At 39.5% G+C, this 19,208-nt stretch overlaps 1 protein-coding gene across 4 annotated transcripts in view; it reads left to right on the top strand.

The window, feature by feature from the left end:
• LOC128689246 (peroxisomal N(1)-acetyl-spermine/spermidine oxidase-like) overlaps window positions 1-19,208 on the top strand; it is a 504,316-nt gene that overhangs the window by 393,678 nt on the left and 91,430 nt on the right. For all 4 annotated transcript variants that reach the window (XM_070086437.1, XM_070086436.1, XM_070086438.1 and 1 more), the window contains exon 15: window positions 11,649-11,735. In XM_070086437.1, the coding sequence (XP_069942538.1) occupies window positions 11,649-11,735 (87 nt within the window). The remainder of the gene's footprint in view (window positions 1-11,648; window positions 11,736-19,208) is intronic.

Raw genomic sequence — 19,208 nt, forward strand, 5'->3', positions numbered from 1 at the left:
TACGAGCCAATGTTTCTGACGTATTTATACGCATAAATTCTAGCAGCTTCAAATCAAGCAGGAGAAAGCTGGTAGGCCCACATGTGAGAGAATGGGTCTCCATGGTCAGTGTGCACCATATAAAAAAAATCAGGGAGCCAGTGGTGCATTGTGGGAATGCCATTTCAGTTGTCCTTTTTCAGCATGTCTAGCGGTAAGAAATATGTGATTCCCCAGCAAATCTGGGACTCTTCTCTTCCCAAGTGATGTTCTAACACAGATGGAAGTGTCAGTGAAGATCAATTTCATGATTTGGAGGAGTTTGAGACCAAAAGCAATGGAGGAGGAGGAGGGGAGGAAGAGGAAGAGGAGGAGGAGGAGGAGGAGGAGGAGGAGGAGGAGGGAAGGAAGAGGAGGAGGAGGAGGAGGAGGAGGAGGAGGAGAAGAGGAGGAGGAGGAGGAGGAGGAGAAGAGGAGGAGGAGGAGGAGGAGGAGGAGGAAGAAGAAGATGTAATAATATTGTTCCCTTGAAGCAAGAAAAAAAAAAGTCCACCCCATGACAGTGACAAGATAAGGGGAGATAACATCTGATAAGAGCTGACTTTGATGAGCGTAAACGAGGGTAGAGCTGATAAGGAAATATTACATGACCATCGCCCTCCCTTTGTTTTTGCTGGTACACAAACATTTCTGTCTGTCTATTTGTCTGTCTGTCAAGCTCCCTGTCTGTCCATCTAGCTCTCTGTCTCAGAGAGAGCCACAAGACTGTGTCATCACGTTTACTCACATCTTCAAGCAGAGTATAGCACTTTGTCTGGATTTCTTGGGTTATCCTAGGTAATTTACACTATGTATACTTGTATTTATGTGTACCTGTGAGACAGAGATAGGCAGACAGATAGAAAGATATAGAATGAGGGAGAAAGATAATTAGATAGAATGGAGGAGGGGAAGCAGCATCCGACCCCATTGTTTTGACAGGCGGGAGGGGGAGTGAGTAATGAGACAATATGTCACTTTGACAGCTGCCGACTTCTGACTCAAAACAATTATAAGCCACACACTCGCACACAAGACAAGGAGGAGGAGAAGGAGGAGGAGAAGGAGGAGGAGAAGGAGGAGGAGAAGGAGGAGGAGAAGGAGGAGGAGGAGGAGAAGGAGGAGAAGGAGAAGGAGGAGAAGGAGAAGGAGGAGGAGAAGGAGGAGAAGGAGAAGGAAAAGGAGAAGGAGGAGGAGGAGGAGGAGGAGGAGGAGGAGGAGGAGGAGGAGGAGGAGAAGGAGAAGGAGGAGGAGAAGGAGGAGGAGAAGGAGGAGGAGGAGGAGGAGGAGGAGGAGGAGAAGAAGGAGGAGGAGGATGATTGTTTGTTTGTTTTTGTAAACAAGTTTTGTAAACAATATATTGATAATTATGTTTGTGTGCTTATTGTGTTGTATACAACGAGTGTATATATGTACATTGCACCTTACTTTGGTCTCATAGGCCACATAAGTTATGTGAAAAAATAAAATAGTGAAAAAAACAAAAAAACTTCAATTACAAGTAAACTAAAGTTTACCGGGTGAGCGGCAGTCACCGCTATTGCCATACGCGGCTCATTTTCTGCAAACTTCACGGTTCTATATCTCGGTAAGTACCGATGGCAAAAAAATTTTTTTTTTGGACTAAAACACTCAGAAAAATAATCTTAACATTTTCATAAGAAAAAATAATTTTTTTTTTTGAATATTTGGCGACATAGAATGACAGTTTCAGAGAGGGGCCTGAAACAGTCAAAGGGTTAAAAAAATAACAAAGTTAGATTGGGTCCTAGGTTTAACATTTATGTGATATAATTGTGAGTAACATTTTGGATATACAATTTATAAGGTTCAGTTATTCAGTATTTATTTGGTTTTGAGTGAGTAAGTGAACTTTGAGAAGAGACTTGAATTTATAAACAGGTAGTGTTTCTTTTATATTTACAGGTAATGAATTCCAGATTTTAGGGCCTTTTATGTGCATTGAGTTTTTGCATAGCGTGAGATGGACACGAGGAACATCAAAGAGTGATCTGTGCCTTGTGTTATGGTCATGTGTTCTGTTGAGGTTGGCAAGGAGATGTTTGAGGGGAGGGTTAATATCAGAATTAAGTGTTCTATGTATGTAATAGGTGCAATAATAAGTATGGATGTTTTGTATGGTGAGTAGGCTGAGTGTTTTGAATATTGGTGGAGTGTGTTGCCTGTAGTGAGAATTTGTTATCATTCTAACTGCAGCCTTTTGTTGGGTAATTAGTGGTCTGAGATGGTTAATTGTTGTTGAGCCCCATGCACAAATTCCATAGGTGAGATAGGGGTAAATAAGAGAGTGATAAAGGGCCAGGAGGGCTGACTGTGGAACATAGTACCATATCTTCGATAGTATGCCTACAGTCTTGGAAATTTTCTTAGAAATTTGTTGTACATTTGTATGAAATTTGAGTCTATTATCGAGGTGGATTCCTAAGAATTTTCCCTCTGTTAGCTTTGTGATAGGTGATCCGTTTATCATTATGTTAAGAGGTACATCTGTAGCTCTGTTACCAAACTAAATGAAGTAGGTTTTGTCAATGTTTAGTGTAAGTTTGTTAGTCCTCATCCAGGTAGATATTTTCTGTAATTCGGTGTTTACAGTATTGGCTAGCGTGACTGGGCTCGGGTGAGAGAAGACGTATGTAGTGTCATCTGCAAAAAGTGTGGGTTTGAGTAATTGCGAAGCATTTGGTAGGTCATTTATGTATAGGAGAAAGAGAAGAGGGCCAAGGACACTTCCCTGTGGGACACCAACTGTAATTGGTTGTGCGGAAGAGCTTGCCCCATTTGCGTACACATATTGGCTTCTGTTGCTGAGGTAAGACTTGAGGTAGTTGAGGGAGTGCCCTCTAATACCATAGTGTGACAATTTTACGTGGAGCAAGTCATGGTCAACTGTATCAAAAGCTTTACGTAAGTCAATGAAGATTCCCAGTGGGACTTCTTTTTTCTCTATTGCAGTGCATATATGTTCTAGCATGTGTATAATAGCATCATTAGTATTTTTATTAGGCCTGAATCCAAATTGGCAGGGGTTAAGAATGTTTTGGGAGATGAGGTAGGAGTAGATTCGTTTATGAATTAATTTTTCGAAAATTTTTGAGAGAGGGTGTAAATTGGATATTGGCCTATAGTTATTCAACTCTGTTTGGTCTCCTCCTTTATGGATCGGGGTGACCCTTGCTATTTTGAGAACTGTAGGAAAGATGGAGGATTCAATGGATTTGTTAAAGAGTGTTGCAATGATTGGTGATAGTACAGTGGACCCCCGCTTAACGATCACCTCCAAATGCGACCCATTATGTAAGTGTATTTATGTAAGTGCGTTTTTACGTGTATGTTTGGGGGTCTGAAATGGACTAATCTACTTCACAATATTCCTTATGGGAAAAGATTCGGTCAGTACTGGCACCTGAACATACTACTGGAATGAAAAAAGTTCGTTAACCGGGGGTCCACTGTACTTGTGACGCTTTTTTGTATATAAAGGGTGGTAAGGTATTTAAATCTCCTGCCTTGTTTTTCAGTGCGTTGATAATAAGGGAGACTTCGTATGGGTTAGTCGGAGCTAGGAACAGTGTGTTCGGGTAGTTGCCAGTGAGGTAGTCATTTGGTGGGGTATCTGAGCTTGGGATTTTATTGGCAAGGTTTTGACCTATACTGGAGAAGAAATCATTGAGTCTGTTTGCTGTTTCTGTTAGTGGGAGTTGGGGTTCATCTGATTTTGCTAATTTTATTTCGCTATGTCGTGATATCTTTTTTGTTCCCAGAATTTCTGATAGGGTCTTCCAGATCTTTTTTATATCACCTCGTAAGTTGGATAATCTGTTCTCATAATACAATTTTTTTGCCCTTCTATCAGGCTGGTTAGGATTGACGAGTAACGTTTTGTTTGGTCTCTGGTTATGTGACCCATTCTGTACTGTTTTTCATATCGGTGTTTTGTATTTATGGATTTGAGAATGCTGGGTGTTAGCCAGGGACTGTTCAGTCTCTTAGCTGTCATCAGTTTAGTTTTTTTAGGGCAGTGCTTGTTATAAAGGTATTGGGTCTCTTTTAGAAAATTATTAAAACATTCGTCAATATCTGTATAGATTTCTAGCTCAGTGTGCCAGTCAGTGTTTGTTACTGCTGTTGTGAAGTTATTAATGGCTGCCTCATTGTGAAGTCTGAAGGTGGCTTTAGTAGTGTCTTGGGGTATTTTACCAAGAGTTGTTATGAGGAAAGTAGGGTAGTGGTCTGTGGTATTATCTGTAATTATGCCTGATTTTAAAGAGGATATGGTGTTGGTCCAGATGTGGTCAAGTAGGGAAACACTAGTCTCTGTAACTCTTGTAGGTTTTGTTACTGTTGGTAGCAACATGCAGTTGCTCATTGTGTTTGTGAATTCAGTAACGTGTGGGTCCTGGTCCTGCAGGAGATTTATATTGAAGTCACCTGAGAGTAGTAAGTGATCTTTGTTCATGCATGCATCAGTTATCATACTTCCTAGGTTTTGACTAAATTGGCTAATGTTTGATTGTGGAACTCTGTAGATGTTTATCACTGTGAGAGGTTTTTGTAGGTATTTGGATTTGAATTTAGCTATTATATATTCCCCATGTTCATCCCTTGTGCAAGTATTAGTGATACATTCTAGTTGGTCTGAGTAGCATATAGCAGTGCCACCCCCTTGTTGGTCTGGCCTACAGTTGTGTATGGCTGTGTAACCAGGAATGGCATAGACATCTGTAGTATCAGGCTTTAGCCAGGTTTCAGTTAGTGTAATGATGGACATATTGGCATGCAAGGAATTTAGTAATGCTAGGAGGTCATCATAATGCTTGCTTAAAGATCTGATATTGTAGTTAAAGATAGTTACATTGTTGTTGGCTCTGAGAAGTGCCTTTGATTGTTCTGCTGTGTAGTAATTACAGTAACTGTTTGAATCATTTAAGTCATTAAATAAGAGGTTGGTATCAGGATCAATGCTTGTAATCATAAGATTTGTAGTGAATCTATAGTTAGAATTAAGTAAAAAATAAAGTAAATATTCTAAAGCTAAAAAAAAAAAAATAGCACCTGAATTATTTAACAAATGTAAAAATAATGAGCTAGGGTAGTTTTTTAAAGCTAAAATAAAGGAGACAATATAAAAGGGACTAAAATAATTTGTGGTGAACAAATAAAGTGATGATCAAATAATGGAGCTTGGGAATATGATAGTAGGTAGTACTTTAAAGGTAATTCTTTAAAGTTAGAATTATAATATAAAATTATAATATAAAAGGGACTAATATAAGTTGTGGTGAACAATAAAGTGGTAAGCAAATAAATGAGCTTTGGAGTATAATGGCAAAATAGTGAACTTATTAACTTTAGCACCTGAGAATAGCACCTTAATTATTTTAACAATTGTGAATATATGAGCTAAGGTAGTTATATAAAGCTAAAATAAAGGAAAAAAACAATATATAAGAGACTACAATTAAGTAATGGTAAACAAGTTAAATGGACAGATAGTCACTATGAAGTAATATTGGTTTAGGAGTAAGATCTGATTTGTAATATTAAATAGGTTGAGCAGTTTATTGCACAATAAAAAGTAAAAAAAAAAAAAATGAGATAGTTGGTACTAGCTAGCAAAAGATAGTTTTGGTACTTGCAAAAAAGTAATTGGAATATACACTAATTGCACACACAATAAAAAGTGACTAAAAAAACAAGTAGTGGTAAACAAAATTAAATGGACAGGTAAGAACAATGAATAATATTAATTTGGAGTAAGATTTGACTTGTAACATAAAATTATGAGCAATTAATAGCAGTAAGAAAGAAGTAAAAAAGTATTGGAGGTAGTTAGCATTAGCTTGTGATGAAAAGAATAATAAAAATAATAATGCACAATATAATAGTAAGGTACACTATATGCACCACACGTATATATGTATTAAGGGCACTTATCTAATCTGTTACAGAAATGTCTGCTTTTCTAAGGAAGGTAGAGAAATCGGGTTCGTTTGAGATAGTATATTGTTGTCCTGTTGATGTTTTCCTTACTAGTATTTTCCCATCTCGCGTGAAACACTGATGTATTTTGTTTTCCTGTTTAAGTTTTCTCAGCCTGAACAGAAGGTTTTGACGTTTTCTTGTTAGACACTCATTTATGTACACTCCATTTTTCATTGTAATTGCTGATTTAATTAGGTCCTTTCTTTTATCGTATGAATGAAGTCTGATCATTATACTGTGTTTACTTTCTGGTTTTCCTAACAAACGTGTTTCTTGGATTTCATTGTTTTGCACGATGACTTGTACGTGGTCCTGTATTATCCTGACAGCAGTTTCTTTGCACTGAGCTTGTGTTATGTCACTTGGAATGTGTGGACTGTTTATTATAACTGCATCAGACAACTTATCTTGTTCAGTTTTGTCGTCTTGGAAATCAAGGTATTCATTTAGTCGAGTGTGCATGTTCTGATTCCCGTCCTTGATTGCTTCTTCAACCTTCATATTTATTGTAGTTATTTGTTTGGTGTGACTGGCTATAGCTGCTTTCAGAGTATTTCCTGTGTCAACACTTCCCGATGTAATCTTCTCTTCAAGGTTTTGGATCTTGTTCTTGAGGTTGGTTATCTTGGATTCTCGTCGCTCGAGTGTTGCTTTGATATCTTTGATTTCGTTTTCTAGAGCAACGATGTAGTCCTTGATATTGTCAGGAATAATCATACCTGAGTAATCATGGGTGAATCCTTTGAAGGGAGTGAAGTTGGAGGGGGAGTCAGCCATGTTTGTTGTTGTTGTTGTTCCCTGGGTGGCGGCGGTGAGGGGAGTTGATGATACACCGGCGTCCTGCTGGGTAGACAAGTTGAGTTCTAGGGTCCTTGCTGTTATTCTTTTATTACTGATGTTGTTTCTTCTGCGATATCCTTTCATAGTATCACTGAAGTAGATACTGTGTAGCAGTGGAGAAGGCTTGTTTTCTCGGAGCTTGGGTTAAGTGGTTGTCTGGCAGCGGAGGCAGTGTTTGGGTTAGCAGGGCTGTCTTCCTTAGATCTTCTATTTTTGTCAAGATTTGGGTTACATTCTTAGTATTCTTGGGTCATTTTGTGGTCTACGTGGGTTCATGTAGTTGAACTTTCACTTAGGCCATCACAAGTTTTGATGAGCGATGTTTTTTGAGGAAGAAGAGCTGGTAGGATGCCGCTGCTGCCGCTGCCACTGCCGCAAACCATGGTACCATATGGTACATTGTACCATACAGTACAATGGTACCATATGGTTCATTGTACCATATGGTACTGTTGTATTCAACACAATAAACACACTAATATTTTCATTATTATTTTGTTTACAATAGTTGTTTACAACAAAAATATGCAAAAATGTTGTATATTAGTAATGTTCTATTATATATTTACAAGTGTACAGGAACTTGACGTGTTCCTTGAGCTGGATGACAAAGCACTTTGTCTGGTAAACTGCGGAGTCAATAGCTAGCTTGCGTGGCCACTCACTCAGTCTTGGCTGGTGTCTCATGCCACCAACACCTATTGACCAAATGGTACACGGTATCATATGTTACAGGGTACCATATGGTACATTGTACTATGTGGTATAGGGTACCATGCAGTACAGGATAACATATGGTGCAGGGTACCATATGGTACAGGGTACCATATGGTACAGGGTACCATATGGTACAGGGTACCATATGGTACAGGGTACCATATGGCACAGGGTACCATATGGCACAGGGTACCATATGGTACAGGGTACCATACAGTACAGGACACCATATGGTACAGATACAGGGATAACTATTGAAATAAGTCACCCTGACTTTTTTGGGTTATCCTAAGATTTTATACGTATGCTGCTATGTATGATAATCTACGTAATTGTATTTCTGTACACCTGAATAAACTTATTCAAGTGCATGTGGCATCATAAGTAAGTTTATTTAGTTATACACAAATAAAGTTACATAGAATATCATACTTAGCAGCATATGTTTGGTGAACCTAGGATAACCCAAAAAAGTCAGACAGACTTATTTCCATTAGTGTCCCTGTACCCTGTACCATATGGTATAATGTACCATATGGTACAATGTACTATATGGTACAATGTACTATATGGTATATTGTACCATATGGTACCATTGTACCATATGATATTGTACCATATGATACCATTGTATGACATGGCACCATTGTACCATATGGCACAATGGTACCATATGGTTCAAAACCATAGAATTCGTCTTCAGCTCCACTTCCATCAGTCTTAGAACTGTAAGTTGTGAAGAGGAGAGTCAGAATTCGCCCGGAGAGTGAGTGGGGAGTGAGAGCTTCCTTGCCGCCAGGCACTATGAACAAAGCTACTTTGCCGGCGTTCCCACAATGCCATGCGGGTGTCCAGATTTTTTCTATGGTGTGCACACTGACCACCCAGACCCATTCTCTCAGATGTAGGCCCACCAGCCTTCTCGTGCTAAATTTGACGCCGCTAGAATTTTGGCATAGATCTACGGTTTAGACCCTGAACGTAAAGCTGTAGATCTACGAGACGGACCCTGAAAGGGTTAATCTTTGAAGAAGGCACCTCATCCACTCCCTCTTCCTCCTCCTCTGAAGCAAGTTCCTCAGCTGTGGTCTGATTCTGCTCCAGATGAAGCTCTTGCAGCTCTTCAGTGGTTAGCTCTTCCCTGTGGTCCTCCACCAACTCTTCGACATCCTCACCACTCGCCTCCAACCCCAGGGTGTTCCCCAATGTCAACATAGAGTCCACAACAGGCAGAGGGTGAGCTGGGTCAGGGTCAGGGTCAGCCTCAAACCCTTCAAAATCCCTCTTTTGGACACAATCTGGCCACAATTGTCTGCAAGCAGAGTTCAAAGTCCTGGAAGTCACTCCCTCCCAAGCCTTACCTATAAGGCCTATGGAGTTGTAGATGTTGAAGTGATTCCTCCAGAACTTTCTTAGGGTTAACTTAGTGTCTGTGGTCACTTCAAAGCACTTTTCAAACACTGCTTTTGTGTAGAGTTTTTTGAAGTTAGAAATGACCTGCTGGTCCATGGGCTGGAGGAGAGGAGTGGTGTTAGGAGGCAAGAACTTCACTTTTATAAAACTGAAGTCCTTAGACAAGAGGTCTAATAAGTTTGGAGGATGAGCAGGAGCATTGTCCATTAACAGGAGGCACTTGAGTGGCAATTTCTTTTCCTGGAGGTATTTTCTCACACTGGGGCCAAACACTTCATAGACCCACTCTTTGAAAATTTGTCTTGTGACCCATGCCTTATGATTAGCTTTCCACAAGACACATAACTTGTTCTTAAAGACATTGTTTTTCTTAAACACACTGGGATTTTATGAATGATACACAAGTAAAGGCTTCACTTTAAAATCACAACTAGCATTTGCACAGAACAAAAGAGTAAGCCTGTCTTTCATAGGCTTGTGTCCTGGCAGTGCCTTTTCCTCCTGTGTGATGAAGGTCCTTTTTGGCATTTTCTTCCAAAACAAGCCTGTTTCGTCAAAATTAAACACTTGTTCAGGTTTGAATTCTTCACTGTCTATGTACCCCTTAACCTCCTGTACAAACTTCTCAGCCACCCGTTTGTCTCAACTGGCTGCCTCACCATGTCTTACAACATTGTGTATGCCACTACGCTTCTTAAATCTGTCAAACCAGCCTCTGCTGGCCTTAAATTCACTATCAGCACTGGTTCCAGGAGTTTTCCGTACCAGATCGGCATGCAACTTCCTTGCCTTTTCGCAAATAATCGTCTCTGAAACACTATCACCTGCAATCTCTTTATCCTTGATCCACACCAGCAACAACTTCTCAACCTCTTCAACTATTTGTGGTCTTTTTTTGGTTAGCATATTAACACCTTTTGCAACATCAGCTTCCTTGATTTGTTCTTTCTTTGCCAGGATAGAACCGATGGTCGACTTGTTTTTCCCATACATCCTGGCAAGCTCAACAAGTCTCACACCACTCTCATACTTCTGTATTATCTCCTTCTTCATATCTATGGTGTTTCTCACTTTCTTTACCACAGGGGTACCACTAGCAAGTTTCTTTGGGCCCATGGCAGCTTATTTCACAGTCCCACAAGCACTAAACACAATGAAATATTCGTAAAATGTGTGAATGAGAGCGCAGGTTAGTGTTCACTCAAGCATAAACAAAGCTAGACTGCTCATGGCGCCTGCGCTGGGACACGGACAGAGCGGGCCGGCAGACAGGTCCCGTATCCGGCGGTCCAAAAATAGGGGCGCATTTGATAATAGGGACACAGTTTGTCCAAAAAAATTGTCCTATTTTCGAAACGTTCGATATGTGATACGTTTGATTTTTGAGGTTCCACTGTACTTATAAATTCTAGCGGCTTCAAATCAAGAAGGCGAAAGCTGGTAGGCTCACATGTGAGAGAATGGGTCTGTGTTGTCAGTGTGCACCATATAAAAAAAATCCTGGAGCACGCAGTGCATAATGAGAAAAAAAACTGACCGTTTTTTTTTAATTAAAATGCTGACTTTGTGGTCTATTTTCGTATAGTATTTATGGTTGTATTCTCGTTTTCTTGGTCTCATTTGATAGAATGGAAAACATATAGAAATAGAGGTGATTTTGATTGATTTTACTATAAAAAGAACCTGGAAATGGAGCTCAAAATAGGGGAAATGATTGATTTTTGCCAATGTTCAAAAGTAAACAAATGATGTCATTGTCCAATAAATATCCAACTAGCCATTCTAATATGCAGTCATGAATGGGTTGATGTTATTTATACAATTATTACAGTATTGCAGTGGTCTGCATAATAGTAAATCTTCTATTTTTTGTTCGAATAAAAATTCAAAATAGAAAGCAAGAGTAATATCAGAGGGGCCTGGAGACATGACTGAAGAACAAAGAAAATGTTATTTTAGAGTCAAAAATGTCTACATTGTTCATTCTGGACCTTATTTTGAAATTGTCATATTTTTTAATTTTCGTGAAATTGGCCAAATTGCAAATTTCTGATCACGTTATTGGGTAGTTGAAATTGGTAAATGGGCAGTTTCTTGTACTCAGTCGATAGAAAAAAACGGAGTTCTAAAGAAATAGCTATGAGTTTGGTCGACTGGAACAATGGAATTAGCCGAAAATAGGGCTCAAAGTGGGTGAAATCGCCAATTTGTAAATATCTCCGAGGTCGCTAAATTCACGAGACCATAATTCCATCAGTTTTCCATCAAATTTCGTTTTTTTGGTGTCATTACAATCGGGAAAAGATTCTCTATCATTTCATAAGATTTTTTTTTTTTTTTTTTTGAAATTTTGCGACACCAGGAGACACCTCAGGATTGGGGGTTAAGAAAGATTTAACTGTATGATGCATTATACTGTATAGATCTTATTTGAGGGAAATGAGCATTGTTGTATTGAATTAGAACATATTTATTGAAGATGTTTTGGTCCTTGGAACCTGATAACTTGTATTGGAAGTGATCAAACTCCAAGGACTAAAATGTCTTCAGTAAAGGTGTCCTAACTGAATGCTTTTATATCCACTTTCCTCATGTTGTTGCAGTCATTTACCTTCTTACTACAGATTTTTTTTTTTTTTTTTTTTTTTTTTTTTTAGCATTGATTACGCAAATGAGGTTATACGCGAGAGAGGGGTATATGTGCGCCCAGATGGTACAACATATCCTGTCATTGTCAAGTGCAAGTGAGTACTCTAATCATAACTGTACACTGGAGATAAATGATGAGAAATATTGACATGATGGAAAAAGAAATACAAATGCAGTGTAGTACAATCATTTATTGACAACATTTTACCCAGACAATGGGCTTTATAAATTCATAAACAAATCTGTTTGTGATTTGATAAAACTCACTGACTGGGTAAAATGTTGTCAGCAATGGATTGCATAATACTCCATTTGTGTCTCTTTTCATGATAGAACATTGTTGATTATTTACATCCCTGTGTTTCTGAGCCTCCCAGGCTCCTCCGTCCTCTGTTCTGTGAGACTCTATGATTCTGCAGCTTGGCTGAAGGACTACCATTACACTGGCCCCTTCATCACTCCCTGCTCTGGTCTCTCAGCTAATGCTTGCCTTCTCTCTGCATACATTAACCCTTTGACTGTCGCGGTCGTATATGTACGTCATAGGAGATACCGTGTTTGACGTATCTATACGCATAAATTCTAGCGGCTTCAAATCAAGCAGGAGAAAGCTGGTAGGCCCACATGTGAGAGAATGGGTCTCCATGGTCAGTGTGCACCATATAAAAAAAATCGGGGAGCCAGTGGTGCATTGTGGGAATACCATTTCAGTCGTCCTTTTTCAGCATGTCTAGCGGTAAGAAATATGTGACTTCCCTGCAAATCTGGGACTCTTCTCTTCCCAAGTGATGCTCTAACACAGATGGAAGTGTCAATGAAGATCAATTTCATGATTTCGAGGAGTTTGAGACCAAAAGCAATGGAGGAGGTGGAGGAGGAGGAAGAGGAGGAGGAAGAAGAGGAGGAGGAAGAAGAGGAGGAGGAAGAAGAGGAGGAGGAAGGAAGGAGGAAGAGGAAGGAAGGAGGGAGGAGGAGGAAGGAGGGAGGAGGAAGAAGGAGGGAGGAGGAAGAAGGGGGGAGGAGGAAGGAGGGAGGAGGTGGGAGGGAGGAGGAGGAAGGAGGGAGGGAGGAAGAAGGAGGGAGGAGGAGGAAGGAGGGAGGGAGGAGGAGGAAGGTGGAAGGAGGAGGAGGAAGAAGAAGAAGAAGAAGAAGAAGAAGAAGAAGAAGAAGAATAAGAAGAAGAAGAAGAATAATAATAATACCTAATACCTAATAATAATAATATGTAATAATATGTTCCCTTGAGGCATGAAAACAGTTCACCCCATGACAGTGACAAGATAAGGGGAGATAACATCTGATAAGAGCTGACCTTTGATGAGCATAAACAAGGGTGGAGGGAGGGGGGCAGCTGTCCATCTGTCAAGAGCCAGGAGGAGAAGGAGAAGAAGGAGGAGGAGGAGAAGGAGAAGGAGGAGGAGGAGGAGGAGGAGGAGAAGATGACGACGAACTAACATTTGTCTGTCTGTCTATTTGTCTGTCTGCCAAACTCCCTGTCTATCCGTCTAGCTCTGTCTCAGAGAGAGCCACAAGACTGTGTCATCATCACGTTTACTCACATCTTCAAGCAGAGTATAGCACTTTGTCTGGATTTTTTGGGTTATCCTAGGTAATTTACACTATGTATAGTTGTATTTATGTGTACCTGTGAGACAGAGATAGACAGAGAGAGAGAAAGAGAGACAGATTGAAAGAGATAGAATGAGGGAGAAAGATAATTAGATAGAATGGAGGGGGAAGCAGCATCCGACCCCATTGTTTTGACAGGCGGTAGGGGGAGTGACTAATGAGACAATATGTCATTTTGACAGCTGCCGACTCCTGACTCAAAACAATTATAAGCCACACACTCGCACACAAGACAAGCTTGCTGAAGGGTGATAATAGGAGTTTTATGAAAGTATCTAGTGACTATATATGTGTATATATATTATAGAAACCAGAAGCAAGAAGGGAAGGCAGGAATGAAGGAAGGACTAGATGAAAGGAAGGAAAAAAGTAATGAAGGACAGATGAAGGAATGTAGGAAGAGAGGTGGAATGCCCTCCAGGTAGCCTCCAGGTAGGAAAGGAATGAAGGAAATTAGGAAGGAATGATGACACACGACCATTTACCTAGGATAACTACATAACACAACTGCCTGCTAATACTTTGAAGAAAGCTGCTCAGACGAGGTGTTTTGTCTTTGCACATAAAAAAAATTCAACAAAAATGCACACACACTGATTTTATGTGTGAGAGTGTAAAACACCACTGTGTATGACACCATGTTTTATGTGTGAGAGTGTAAAACACCACTGTGTATGACACCATGTTTTATGTGTGAGGAGTGTAAAACACCATTGTGTATTACACCATGTTTTATGTGTGAGAGTGTAAAACACCACTGTGTATGACACCATGTTTTATGTGTGAGAGTGTAAAACACCACTGTGTATGACACCATGTTTTATGTGTAAGAGTGTAAAACACCACTGTGTATGACACCATGTTTTATGTGTAAGAGTGTAAAACACCACTGTGTATGACACCATGTTTCACAGAGTTCCACAAGCTGCAGAACTTCTAGGAATATATTCAGTGACTGTATATTGGTATATATATTATAGAACAATAGTAATAAACAATTTTTTGTATTGTTTGTTTTTGTAAACAAGTTTTGTAAACAATATATTGATAATTATGTTTGTGTGCTTATTGTGTTGTATACAACAAGTGTATATATGTACATTGCACCTTACTTTGGTCTCACAGGCCACATAAGTTATGTGAAAAAATAAAATAGTGAAAAGAACAACAAACCTTCAAATACAAGTAAACTAAAGTTTACCAGGTGAGCGGCAGTCGCCGCTGTTGCCATACGCGGCTCATTTTCTGCAAACTTCATGCCTCTATATCTCGGTAAGTACTGATGGGAAAATTTTTTTTTTTGGGACTAAAACAATCAGAAAAATAATCTTAACATTTTCATAAGAAAAAATAATTTTTTTTTTTTCGAATATTTTGCGACACCAGGAGACACTTCAGGATTGGGCCCTTCGACAGTCAAAGGGTTAAAGTAACTCACAGTACTTATATACACACAAGCAACGAGTATTACAATCAGGTCTCCAGATTTGCGTAAGTTAATTATACAGTAAATAACAAAAAGGTACAATAATGTGACTGGAAGAATGCACAAATAACCCACACATAGGAGAGATAGAGAAAAGCTTATAACAATGTTTTGGTCCATCTTGGACCATTGACACAGAACAGAGCGAGTGAGCCAGTGTATTTTGGTGAGGAGGACAGGGATGGGAGAAAGAGAAGTAGTGGTGGTGGTAATGTTGGTGGAAGTAGTAGTAGTAGGGGGAGTAGTTTTTGCCACAAGAGATATAAAGGGGAGAAAAGGGGGGCAATAGGAGTGGTAGTAATAGTAATAGAAAAGGTAGAATTTTGAAGCAGAAATAGTACCATAAACTCTGTCTTCTTGCGTACTAAACAGATTTTCTTCTCTCTCAAACTCTATTCCTGCGAAATATCCTGTTCTCTGCCTTACCTATGATTTCAGTCTTTTTAGTCTCCACAGCTCTCTCTGTTCCTTAGACGTCAAACATACTTTTCACCAAGTGTGTGTGATGAATGGTTTGAAAAACCGACAAGTTGAAGATTGAGACACTTATGCAGCATATGGGAATCTTTATTCAGGAAACGTTTCGCCACACAGTGGCTTCATCAGTCCAATACAAAGAGGAAGGCGTAAGGAGAGGAGGAGTATGAGGTAATCAGTCCCTCAGCCTGGAGTCGATGTGTTCAGTCCATCAATCTTGTAGAATGTACAGCATAGGGCCGTAGACGTGGCTTATATACTGTAGTGGGGTGAGGTGAAGCAGGCAGAGGCGGGGTCATAGTGGTACCATCCACTAGTCGAAGTAGGTCTTCGTCCAAAGGTTGAACAAGTGTTGAAGAATTCTTGTTACAAAGAATTCTTCAACACTTGTTCAACCTTTGGACGAAGACCTACTTCGACTAGTGGATGGTACCACTATGACCCCGCCTCCGCCTGCTTCACCTCACCTCACTACAGTATATAAGCCACGTCTACAGCCCTATGCTGTACATTCTACAAGATTGATGGACTGAACACATCGACTCCAGGCTGAGGGACTGATTACCTCATACTCCTCCTCTCTTTACGCCTTCCTCTTTGTATTGGACTGATGAAGTCACTGTGTGGCGAAACGTTTCCTGAATAAAGATTCCCATATGCTGCATAAGTGTCTCAATCTTCATACTTTTCACCAAACTAACACCCTTTGCAGTAATCTAGTTTTACCTCTTCCCCTGCAGTTGATGCCCCTGGTGTCTACTCTATTTCATGTTCCTCTTGTCCTCTGTAATACTTTGGAGAAACTGGTAGCTCTCTGATAAACTTAAAGAGCACAGAAAAGTGTTAGGCTTGTCATTACCAGTCTTTTTTTTGTCATGTTAGTGACCAGTCACCTTAACGATTGGTCCTCTGCCCAGACTGTCTATCCTACTTCTAGCTTTCACCTTTGTTGTCTTGTTAAAGCATCCTTTATGCACAACTTTCCTTGTATGAATCTTAGTCCTGGTGTTGTCTCTGTAGAGGCTTTCCTTTCACCCTACACTGTCAAATGCTCCAAACCTCAGAACACCCATGACTTGACATTATCCTTTTTCTCTCCCTACCTCTTCTCCTTCCTTTTTTCCATGTTTCTTTGTTTTCCTTTCTTCTGCCTAGGATGTTCTGTCCTTCAATTTCTCCCCCCCCCCCATATTTTTGGTTCTACCCCTTGTGGGTCTAGAGCTCTCATGCAGTGCTCCTTTTTCTTGTCCATAGTTTTACCCCACTTTTACTACTACTACTACTACTACTACGACTACCACTCCTTTACTACTATTTCTGCTTTTACCTTCTGCCTTTTTTACTACTATTATTGCTATTGCCCCTCTTTGCTCCCCTTTTTTATCTCTTGTGGCAAAAGCTATTTTTCCTACTACTACTACTTCCACCAACATTACCACCACCACTACTTCTTTTTCTTCCTCCCATCCCTGTCCTCCTTGCCAAAATATACTGGCTCACTCACTCTCTTCTGTCATTGTGACTTGTAAATGCTCCAAGATGGACCAAAATATTGTTATAAGCTTTTCTCTCTTTTATGTGTGGTTATTTGTGTATTAATTATACAGTGGTACCTTGATTTATGAGTGCCCCGACTTGTGAGTTTTCTGAGTTACAAGCCATCGCTCGGTCGATTTTTTACCTCGAGTTGTGAGCCAAAATCCGAGTTACGAGCAAGCTTCAGATATGCTGGCACTAGTTGGTGCAGCAAATGGCACATCTTCCCAGCATTTTGTGCTTTTTGTGCAGTTATTTTGCCAAATTTCTTTTTTCTAACCATGGGTCCTAAGAAAGTATGTAAATACAAAGGTCAATGCTGAGAAGAAGAGGATGGTGTCCATGGAATTAAAGCATGAAATCATAGAAAAATATGAGAAAATCGCTTTTGTTTCAGTGTTTTCCTCATGAAACTAGTGATGTAGTGCAGTTAGCCTCACAAACACTCTGTTTTCTCTTATAATTAGACCTCAGAAGGGCAAGACTGGGAAGATATGGTCAGAGCGATAATTATTATTACCTCGGGAATGGCCGCCACCACTCGTCACATAATTGCATATTTTATTCATTCTAGAGTATATATCATGTTTCTATGTTATTTATATTGTTTATTATGTCATATTAGATCAGTTGTGATAGGTAAACCGTAGAGTTGATATTAACGTTACATTGAAGTATTTCCTGCCTCCCGAGAGCCAGGAATTCCGCTGAAACGAATTAATGGCATTTCAGTTAATTTCAATGAGAAAAATTGATTTGATATACGAGCAAATTGAGTTGGGAGCTCGGTCACAGAACAAATTAAACTCGTAAGTCAAGGTACCACTGTACAGTGTTTTTACTAATGGGACTTCTGGGAATAATGAAAACAATTTATTTTTGCAATTTCCATTGTGTTTTCACTTGGTATGCTCCTCTACATTGAAAACCAACTATAGAATTTCATTAGAAATGTCCTCACAGGATTTCTTTCTCATGTCTTGGTTGTTAATTAATCAGGATTCCACTAACTGTGAATTCTGGAATTTTGGGGATCTTTAGCATGACAATCTCTGCTTCAGTATTTAGGGAAACAGCTCCTGGTGTATATAGCACTGGATGTGTTTACACTTGCTATGCCTTTGATAGGACACATCAATATATTTTCAAATCATACATCAATATGTTTGACTAAACGACTGATAAAAAATCTAAAAGTCTCCCTCGGCAGTCATAATTTAAAAATCTATGTTTCATAAGCAAATTGTACCAAATAAATATACAACACTACATCTATCCACACTAAAAGAGCATATTATACCCATGATATAGAAACATTTTATAAAGTAAAAACCAATAAAAAATAATATAAAAAATAATATAATGAGAGAGTTGGTGAGATGTTCTCAACAAATTTTGTTGAAAATAAGAAAAAGTTTTAGAGTGAGATTAACAAGTTAAGGAAGCCTAGAGAACAAATGGATTTGTCAGTTAAAAATAGGAGAGGAGAGTTATTAAATGGAGAGTTAGAGGTATTGGGAAGATGGAGGGAATATTTTGAGGAATTGTTAAATGTTGATGAAGATAGGGAAGCTGTGATTTCGTGTATAGGGCAAGGAGGAATAACATCTTGTAGGAGTGAGGAAGAGCCAGTTGTGAGTGTGTGGGAAGTTCGTGAGGCAGTAGGTAAAATGAAAGGGGTTAAGGCAGCTGGGATTGATGGGATAAAGATAGAAATGTTAAAAGCAGGTGGGGATATAGTTTTGGAGTGGTTGGTGCAATTATTTAATAAATGTATGGAAGAGGGTAAGGTACCTAGGGATTGGCAGAGAGCATGCATAGTTCCTTTGTATAAAGGCAAAGGGGACAAAAGAGAGTGCAAAAATTATAGGGGGATAAGTCTGTTGAGTATACCTGGTAAAGTGTATGGTAGAGTTATTATTGAAAGAATTAAGAGTAAGATGGAGAATAGGATAGCAGATGAGCAAGGAGGCTTTAGGAAAGGTAGGGGGTGTGTGGACCAGGTGTTTACAGTGAAACATATAAGTGAGCAGTATTTAGATAAGGCTAAAGAGGTTTTTGTGGCATTTATGGATTTGGAAAAGGCATATGATAGGGTGGATTGGGGGGCAATGTGGCAGATGTTGCAGGTGTATGGTATAGGAGGTAGGTTACTGAAAGCAGTGAAGAGTTTTTACGAGGATAGTGAGGCTCAAGTTAGAGTATGTAGGAAAGAGGGAGATTATTTTCCAGTAAAAGTAGGCCTTAGACAAGGATGTGTGATGTCACTGTGGTTGTTTAATATATTTATAAATGGGGTTGTAAGAGAAGTAAATGCGAGGGTATTGGCAAGAGGCATGGAGTTGAAAGATAAAGAATCACACATAAAGTGGGAGTTGTCACAGTTGCTCTTTGCTGATGACACTGTGCTCTTGGGAGATTCTGAAGAGAAGTTGCAGAG

Source organism: Cherax quadricarinatus, chromosome 18 (assembly GCF_038502225.1).
Source record: "Cherax quadricarinatus isolate ZL_2023a chromosome 18, ASM3850222v1, whole genome shotgun sequence".
Classification (NCBI taxonomy): domain Eukaryota; kingdom Metazoa; phylum Arthropoda; class Malacostraca; order Decapoda; family Parastacidae; genus Cherax; species Cherax quadricarinatus.